Raw genomic sequence first — 9,535 nt, 5'->3', positions numbered from 1 at the left:
GCATGTGCATGACTATTTTCTTTTTTTTTCAAAATCAAGCAATTCTTACATTCATGTAGTCATTTATTTGTTGTTTATTAAAAATTCATATATTTAAATACAACACACATTAAAAAAAAAAGACAAAAACAAGGAAACAATCAAAAAGTTATTTTAAAGATTTACATCATTAATGGGTTTGGTAATGTAATCATTAGAATAACACATAGTTTTTATTCCTGTAATGTTCAAATGTGATATTTCCTACTTACTGTCAGAGATCAAGCAGGTGTTTGGTATACTTGTAGTACACACTTAATGGTTATTGTCTTCATGGCTTCAGCATGGCAACAATACCTCTCTGAAAATGTGACGGTATCTTTATTTTTGATACCGTAAAACATCTTCAAACTCGTCTAAAAGGTATCCAACCAGCAGTCACCAACAACCAAAACGAGCACTGATGAAACCAGCTCCTCCAGTCCACATTTTATGACCAAACACAAAGTAAAGTCCTTCATAGACAAGACTGTCTAAATAGGCTTTTAGTCATCATTAAGAATTTGAATTTCTTTAAGCAATTCTTTAGCTGTCTCTTCCATATAAAACAATGTCTTTTGTTCTTCATCCATGATTAGCTCTGCATGTCTGTACATGGCGGTGTTATGCGTGACCAGTGTTTGTGGTTTCCAGCGTCTCTTCATAAAGCCAGCTCTGAGTGAAGTTTCCAGACTGCTCCATTAGCTCAAACAGACGCTTGAACTCACCAGGATAAACATCGCCTGTCATTGTGTCGTCAAGGAAGCCCAGCTTTGAAATGAGCTCTGATCCACTGCCGGGACTCCATGAGCTTTGAAAAAAACAGAATACAAAAGGAAAGTATGAACACAGCCGCCTTTATATAGGTTTAGAGCATCAGCAACTCTAGTCTGTTTCTAAATAGAGGTCAGAGTTCATAAACTTACTTAATTTGTTCTATCAGTCTGCTTTTCCTTTTGGCAAGGCATTGTTTCACCATCATAACCAGAGTGCTGCCGTTCAAGGGAGTCAGGTGAGAGTTAAACAAGTCCTCACGTGGAGTTATGCGCACTAAGCAAAGGTTATCACTCTGGGATTGCTGGGGAGAAAAAAAAACGTGTAAATGAAAAACGTGGGTGTTTCTCAGCTCATGTTTTGATAGCGAACATAACCTGTAATTAAGTGAGTGAGAGATAAATCTACGTTCATTCAGTCTGGCTCAGACCAGTGACTCATTGATCAATTCAGTCTGTTTTTTACTAATGATTTCAAGTTATTGATTAAGAAGACCTGCAATCAAATTCATTAGAAAGAAGGATGTGATGACACAGTGCTTCTCCTAAACCACTAATACAATAGTTATAGTACCTGTGTGCCAATACTTACACTCTTCTTTGAGGAGGGCCTTCCAGTCTTCTTGGTTACAGTTAGAAAGGATGACAATGGCTCCTGGTAATGGAAAAGCATAAATGCACAAATACAGTACATGCACAAACACACCAATCATTAATTGAAAATTATTCCCAGAAAAAGGTAACAATAGTGCATAAATAATGATTAAAATGTCTCACCTCATGCAGTAACTCAATATCACAGGCCATCTGCCAGAGGACACTGAAAGCTTGGTAGTTCTTGTAATCTCTTGGACGGGTCACTAGTTTCTGAAAGAAAAATAAATCATAAATCAAATAATTCATACTCGGATCCAGCTTGAAAGCTCAAACCCTCTGCTACTTATATAGCTTAAACCTGACATGCAAACTCACAGTGTATTCTTTCTGGCTGATAAACATGACCAGCTCCACACGTCCGTACTGGAAAATGGAGCGGCGTTCAAACAGGTTGTAAATCAGCTTCCATAGTATGTTCTTCTCATTCCTTTGTGAGAAGATGCCCACAATTTTGACTGGGACATCTGCTCAAAAAATGGGAAGAAATCAAAAAACATTTAAATCACACATTTATTCCTTGATTAAAAGGATTATTTACTCATTCTCATGTTATTTTCCTTCTTTCCGCCCTTTCAAAATACTCTGAATGTTTAGGGCACTAACCTGCTGACCAAGGAACCTCAGAGATGGCAAGGTCAGAAAAGAGCTTCTCTGAGTACATGGCCGGAGGTTTCATGCTGCCCTGGCCGATGGGATCCAGTTTGAAGAAGTCACAATGAACCACATCCAGCTGCCCTTCCAGTTTGTGCTCCAGGTCCTTTAAGATCAAAGGTTATTTTAGAGGTGTGCTGTTTTTGATTCATATCTATCGCGGTTACATTGACATTGATGTTCTTCGTAATCAAATAAAAGTAAACAGCTGGGAGGAGGAGCAGCTGGATGTGTGTCTTGGTTTATTTTTTTGGTTTAGCATTACGGTAGTATTAGATTGGTTTAGCATTACGTAAATGAATTCACCAATGGATCCTCTGTAGTGAATGGGTGCCGTTAGAATGAGAGTTCAAATAGCTTTTAAAAACAATGTCTTGCGAAATGAAAAGCTGCAGATCAAATTGTTAAAATGTTTTTAAACCATCTCTTCTGGTCAAAATACCAGTTCATAATCCATTATAATGCTTCGTCTAGTAAACAACACTTAATCTGTGTATATATTTCTCTCCTGATTTAGATGAGATTACTTTTTCACTGGAGAAAGCAATATTACGGACAGTTGACTATTTTAGGTGGATGCAACAGTTTGAAGTTAAACTTCTTATTTAAATAAACATGAAGCTTTTTAATTCCTGAGATGCTAACTGATTGACTGGGGTCGCACAGATTATCATTATGTTTTTATCCGTTGTTTGGACTCTCATTCTGACGGCACCCATTCACTGCAGAGGATCCATTGGTGAGAAAGTGATGTAATGCATTTCTCCAAATCCGTTCTGATGAAGAATAAACTCATCTTAGATGGCCTCAGGGTGAGTTCTGAATAACTTTTGTAGTTTTAATAACAATCCAAAATATATTTACTTAATTCAGTAGGGGAAATAGGGAATTTAATAGGAAAATAAGTTGATTAACTTGCAAAATAGTCTAAAAACCAACATAAAAAGAAAGAAAAAGACAGTGGATTGTCATCCTGCCTGAGAAATACTGTGCCATGATATTTTTGCCATATTGCACACCTCTAGGTTATTTATTAGGGAAATAAAAGCTGACAGGGAGCAGAATGAGATAAGATCATTTCAGACATCTACCTTCAGCTCAGGAAGGAAGTTTGTATCACTTTCCAGGGCAACTATTCTTTGAGCCCCAAGGTTCAGCAGAGCGCGAGTCAACACCCCAGGACCTGCGGACAAGAGACAAAACCCAAATTAATATATTTACAAATACTGACAGCATTTAAATATTAGTTGAGGAACACACACCTGGGTTACACTCAAATATAACAGCTTTCCCATCATCAATGTCTCCAGCGAGGTGGTCAGTCACGATTCTTGCGAGGGAAGGGTCTACTATGAACCGTCTCAGGTGTTTACAGGCCAGTGCTTTCTGTATGTTCTCCTCCACATCACCCAAATCCAAAGGATCATACCGGCAGAGGGGGCGAAACTGTCCCTGCAGGGGCACGGCGACAGCAGAGATGTTCCTCTGAACGCCTCCTGAGGTTGGAGAAATTCGCTCTGGTTTGCCCACCTGAGCCGGGGTCTTCCTTGACCCGGAGGGGAATGGGTCTAGAGAGAAAGTTCTCACTGAGGTGGACAAAGTCCTGTGCTTAGTTAAAGGCAGAGCACAGTGTGCTGCAGATCTTGATGTTCCACAAAGTGTTCTTAAAGTCAGGACAAAGAACCGACATCCTCCACACGCTGCCATGATGACCAACACGCTTGAAGCCTGAAATCATATAATATGCAATAAAATAGTAAATCCAAACCTCACCAATTAATTTTTTTAATGTAATACTATTGCATTATATATTATATATATATATATATTATATATATATTATATATATATATATATGCATTATATATGCATATTATAAATAATATATTAATATTATATAATGCATGTTCAGTTAAAAAAAAAACATTTTTATAACATTAACATACAACATTTTATATATATATATATATATACATATATATATACATATATACATATATATATATATATACATATATACATATATATATATATATATACATACATATATACATATATATATATATATATACATATATATATATACATATATACATATATACATATACATATATATATATATATATACATATATATATATATACATATACATATATATACATATATATATATATATATATAGTACAGACCAAAAGTTTGGACACACCTTCTCATTCAAAGAGTTTTCTTTATTTTCATGACTATGAAAATTGTAGATTCACACTGAAGGCATCAAAACTATGAATTAACACATGTGTAATTATATATGGAATTATATAAATAACAAAAAAGTGAAACAACTGAAAATGTGTTATATTCTAGGTTCTTCAAAGTAGCCACCTTTTGCTTTGATTACTGCTTTGCACACTCTTGGCATTCTCTTGATGAGCTTCAAGAGGTAGTCACCTGAAATGGTCTTCCAACAGTCTTGAAGGAGTTCCCCGAGAGATGCTTAGCACTTGTTGGCCCTTTTGCCTTCTGTCTGCGGTCCAGCTCACCCCTAAACCATCTCGATTGGGTTCAGGTTCGGTGACTGTGGAGGCCAGGTCATCTGGCGCAGCACCCCATCACTCTCCTTCTTGGTCAAATAGCCCTTGATGCCTTCAGTGTGACTCTACAATTTTCATAGTCATGAAAATAAAGAAAACTCTTTGAACGAGAAGGTGTGTCCAAACTTTTGGTCTGTACTGTATATATATATATATATATATATATGTCACGACTTTCATATATATATATATATATATAAGCTGCATTTTGCCCAAAACATTTTAAAGTTTTTTAAAGGGCTTGAAACTCCTATTTAATTTTTTATTTAACATGCATTATATAATATTAATATATTATTTATAATATGCATTCCTATAAAGTAATTTTATAGAGACTGTACACACAATAAGCAATTTGCAACAGATAAAATGTTTTTGAGTTGAAAAATTTACTAGAAAAACGTGTTAAAAATCTGATATTTCCTTGGTTTAAATGACTAGATAACCATCAATACAGCCATTTCACGTGGTTATATAAGTAAATTATGATCAGAAATCTTCTTCGCGTAACTCTAATATACTTTACTGAAAATAACTCTGTAAATACACATTTGAACCTTGGCTAAAATGCATCACATAACGTACTATAATCCTGTCCAATGCTGTGGCAGAGAAACGTAATGTTACTCGTTTACTGTCGCGATAAATTAAACACATGCAGATTGTCGGCTTCACATCTATAGATAATTTGAACTCAAACTAACCTCAAATAACACGGTTCTTGACCACGAGATCTAAATTAAAGAAAGCTGCGCATCACGCGCATCTGTGACATTGAACCCCGCATGTTGTTGACATAGACAGTTCCGCAATCCTATTGGTGCGGCGCACAACGTACGTCATGTTGCCGCGACGCGCCAAAATCATGCCAAAATACTGTGTCAGTTTTGCGCATTAATATTATTATTCTATTATTTGTTATTCTGTTATTCTAATATTATTATTTGCAGGAAACATTCGTCTAAATGCAAAACTATTTATAAATATATAAATAATTATGAAAATATCAGATATATGTTGAAAACAGGATGTATTGAAGGCAAAAAGGGACAAATGTTTTTCTACATATAGTAAAAAATAATTGTCAAACTCCAGTTAATGGCCTGTATTTTTAATCATTTTGCAATTATTCCTTTTTTTTTTTTTGGTTTATGCAAATTAGTGTAATCTGTCCGTACTGGCGTCCAAACTCAGGGCATACACTATTACTGTTTCCATATAGAGCAAAAATACATTTTAATTAATATTCTGTTTGATTAATCTGTTGACCTTCTTAATGATACAGTGGAATATATTTAATATGACCACTTATCCAAACGTTATTATTATTTTTTTTTTTTTCACAAAAGCCTTGCATACAAGATCCAAGTGGAACATGATGTTGTAATTGTAATTGGCTTGCAATCTAAATCTCAGAGTGCACCAGATGAATCATGAATCATCGATCATCATTCAGAATAGCTCAGTTATAAATTTGGGAGATGACCACAAAATGTTGTCACCTGAATTAGTGTTCTTGTTGGCATATGAAAGCAATGGATCCAAACCTATATATCCAAAATTCTAAATGACAAAACTCGAGATGTTTATCCATTTGTCATAAAAAAGCTGAAATATTTCATTTGCAGATGTTCCTTCAGTTTCCCAAGTTGATGGTAAGCAAACCACTTTAAGTGTTAAATTCTCTACACTGAAGTTTTCTCATAGTGAAGTGAGGTATAGTGATACACCAAGACTTGATCCTGGCAAAAAGTCAATGCTTGTCAAGGAACTATGATTAACTGATTTGAAGCAACTAGCACAAGAACCTGTTTTACAGGTATAAATCTGAATCTGAATAAATCTGAAGCAGTTGTTTCACACTGCATTTATTTCTTTTACAGGTTTGAGGCACCAAAGAGAATTCTTACTGACCAAGGCACAGAGTCTAGTTTATTGAACGAAGGAAAAAAAGCATTTAAATGCAAAATAAATAAATAAATAAATAAATAATAATAATAATATAAATAATAAAAATAAAAATAATGCAGTGCATTTCTAACGTTTGGAACCCCCAGCAACGTCGCTTTGCCCCTGCCCCTCAGGAGGTCTGTGAAGGCCACTGGTATGTAAATGACATATATGCACTGCAATACAATGGTATTTGTGGCAGTACTAAAAAAGCAAAAGTAAAAAGCAAAAATCTCTGCATGCTTCTCTTCTCTTCTGCCGTTTTACCTATGTTTTTGTGATATGAAATGAGTTTGTTTGATCAATGGATTCAAAGCATTCATAAACTGATGGAGGATAAAATGCACGAGTTCTGCATGACACGTCTGAGTGTGGTCTCTAGGAGGCGCTGTTGCTCTTTCACTGACGTTGCTGCACTCGAGTTATTTTACAGCTAATGATGTGTGTCCGACATTAGAGTGCTGTTTACATTGGCTACATAAAATAAACGAATCTATTGTATAAAGACTCAACACATCTTTTAGGTTAAGAAAAAATACCTCTAAACTGCTTTTTAAATTGCTAAACGTTACTTTTAGTGAAGGCGGCTTTAACTAATTAGCAGGATTAATACGTTTTCACTGCACGTCCAATGGATTAATATTTTTAGCATGTTTTTTTATGCATTAATACAAATGTAATTCATTGATTGAGACTATAGTTTTGTGCATTTTTATGTATAATAACTCCACACAGCTTGTAGTTTTTTGAGTAGCTTGTGTAAAGTTAGACACTGTTCAGAACAGCATAATATCCATCTGCTGTGAAAGAGACAATATAGATATTTAGCTTAATTTGGCTTTCCATTTCAGTTTGATTATGTCATATTAGCAGTGGTAATATGTAATTCTTCTATGATAAAAATGGTAACTAAATTAAAAACTTAAAAACTTTTTTTAGATGATCATAAATATTAGTTAAGATGGCTACACACAAGATTTGATATAAAATACATGTATACTGTAGATATTCTTAATTCAGTCTAAATAAGACAGAATTTCTTTTTATGATAGCCTTGACTCATGGTTGCCTAAATATAGATAATTATTTAAAGAAATGTAAAATATATATTGCATTCAGCAGAGCGATTAACCTAATTCAAAGTAAAAGTTTGTTTACATACTATATGGTTGTAGTGTGTATATTTATTATGTATATATAAATACACACACACATACATGTGTGTATATTAAAGGTGGAGTGTGTAGATTTTAGCGGCATCTAGCGGTAAGGTTGAGAATTGCAACCAGCGGCTCAGTCCCCCGCTCACCCCTCCTTTAGAGAAGCTACGGTGGACGCCACAGGTTAAGATGTCCTTGGTGAAGACAGCAGAGAGCAATGAGATATCTTTACAAAGCTAAATTAAGGAATTATATTTACTTTATTAATCACTGTGTCAGTGTTTTATTCACAAGAACAAAGTTACGAAACTACGCTCTGTAGAGCAGTTTGTCCTGCTACTGTAGAAACATGATGGCGACTTCCGTGTAAGGGGACCCGAGGTGCATGTAGATAATTGCTCAATCTAAGGTAATAAAAACATAACAGCTCATTAAGTAAGGTCTTTATACACCTCTGAAAACATAGTTATGTATATTATATTGCATTTCTGTAAATAGATTGTTGTAAATATTACACATTGCACCTTTAAGGAAAAATATATTAGCTTTATATATAACATAGCCTACTTATATTTTTTTATAATATATACAAATATGTGTGTGTGTGTGTGTGTGTGTGTGTGTGTGTGTGTGTTTATAGTCTTAACTTATGACTTATATATAGCTTGCAGAAACCAATTACCTCAAGAGTCAGAACTAATTCACCAGTTTACTCAAGTTGCACCAACACTGACAGAACAGTTAAGCATTAATGTGCTCCAAAATTTCTATTCAAATACAGGCCAAATTAAAATATAAGCCTTACTTTACTATGTTGCGAATCTGAAAAACAAGGTTTGTTGTTGAGAGCATCTGTTGAGAAAGTTTTCATCAGTATCACTGTCATAAGTCATTTTGTTACAGGTTTTTTCTCGTGGCAGTCTGGCTTGTTTGTTGTCATCATTGCTATTAATTTCAGACACGTACTGTATTTTCATTTTCCTCCCACCGAGCAGAAAGTGTGTGTAGGATGATGCTGTACTGACATTTCTAACAGATCTGCTGTGATTTAATTCACACTAGTTTTTCATGCCCTCTCTGTAGCCTGATTATTCCTGACACTTGATTAGAGTCTACAAAACTCTCAGTGCTCACAAATACTCCTGCATGGTGTGTGTTGAGAAAATCATACAGTAGTTCTCAGCAGTCAGGCAGTGCATAAATGTTGAGATTGTTTCTGTATTTCAGTGAAAATTGGCATCCGTGGTTCCATGAAGAACCTTTAAAGTCCATGGAAACTTATCATTGCACAAAAATCTTTAGATGGAAGTCCATTGTATTTTTCTGCTGGTTTTATCATCCTCTTTGACTGAAAGGTGCATCTAGTCGCTTAGAAAAGTAACATCTTTAGTGATGTTTAAAGGAATAGTTCACCCACATTTGCTCTCTTTCAGGCCATCTAAGATGTAGATGAGTTTGTTTCTTCATCAGAACAGATTTGGAGAAATTTAGCATGCAATCACTTGCTCACCAATGGATCCTCTGTAGTGAATGGGTGCCGTCAGGATGAGAGTCCAAACAGCTGATAAAAACATCATCATAATCCCCAAGTTATCCACACCACTCCAGTCCATCAATTAATCAATTGTGAAGTGAAAAGCTTGTTTGTAAGAAACAAATTCATTGCTTCAAAGGCATTTTAATGTCAAACTATCGCTTCTGGCCAAAACACCAATCCATAATCTAAAAAAAAAAAACC

General features: G+C 34.9%; 1 protein-coding gene across 2 annotated transcripts; it reads right to left on the bottom strand.

Moving 5' to 3' along the window:
* Positions 1–15: 15 nt before the first annotated feature.
* LOC132112479 (dimethyladenosine transferase 2, mitochondrial-like) lies at positions 16–5,535 on the bottom strand. 2 transcript variants are annotated; one of them, XM_059519967.1, is made up of 9 exons: positions 5,392–5,535; positions 3,362–3,827; positions 3,191–3,282; positions 2,052–2,205; positions 1,764–1,912; positions 1,569–1,658; positions 1,384–1,446; positions 945–1,096; positions 16–829 (listed from the first exon to the last, which is right to left on the bottom strand). In XM_059519967.1, exons 2-9 carry the CDS (start codon positions 3,804–3,806, stop codon positions 643–645), a joined length of 1,332 nt encoding a protein of 443 aa, XP_059375950.1. In that variant the 5' UTR covers positions 3,807–3,827; positions 5,392–5,535; the 3' UTR covers positions 16–642. The 2 variants fall into 2 exon arrangements, with proteins under 2 accessions (XP_059375950.1, XP_059375951.1); XM_059519968.1 differs by having other exon boundaries at positions 945–1,087.
* Between the last annotated feature and the right edge of the window lie 4,000 nt (positions 5,536–9,535).

The sequence above is a fragment of the Carassius carassius genome, chromosome 32 (assembly GCF_963082965.1).
Source record: "Carassius carassius chromosome 32, fCarCar2.1, whole genome shotgun sequence".
NCBI classification, from domain to species: Eukaryota; Metazoa; Chordata; class Actinopteri; order Cypriniformes; family Cyprinidae; genus Carassius; species Carassius carassius.
The sequence above is the reverse complement of the archived record's forward strand: the minus strand, read 5'-3'. Positions and strand labels throughout refer to the sequence as shown.

Excerpts from the sequence above, each read along its gene's own strand:
- LOC132112479 (XM_059519967.1), bottom strand. The coding sequence starts at position 3,806 with ATGGCAGCGTGTGGAGGATGTCGGTTCTTTGTCCTGACTTTAAGAACA. Across the intron at positions 1,659-1,763 it reads TCAGCCAGAAAGAATACACT|AAACTAGTGACCCGTCCAAG; the intron begins GTGAGTTTGCAT and ends TTTTTCTTTCAG. Across the intron at positions 1,097-1,383 it reads GGCCCTCCTCAAAGAAGAGT|CAATCCCAGAGTGATAACCT; the intron begins GTAAGTATTGGC and ends TTTTCTCCCCAG.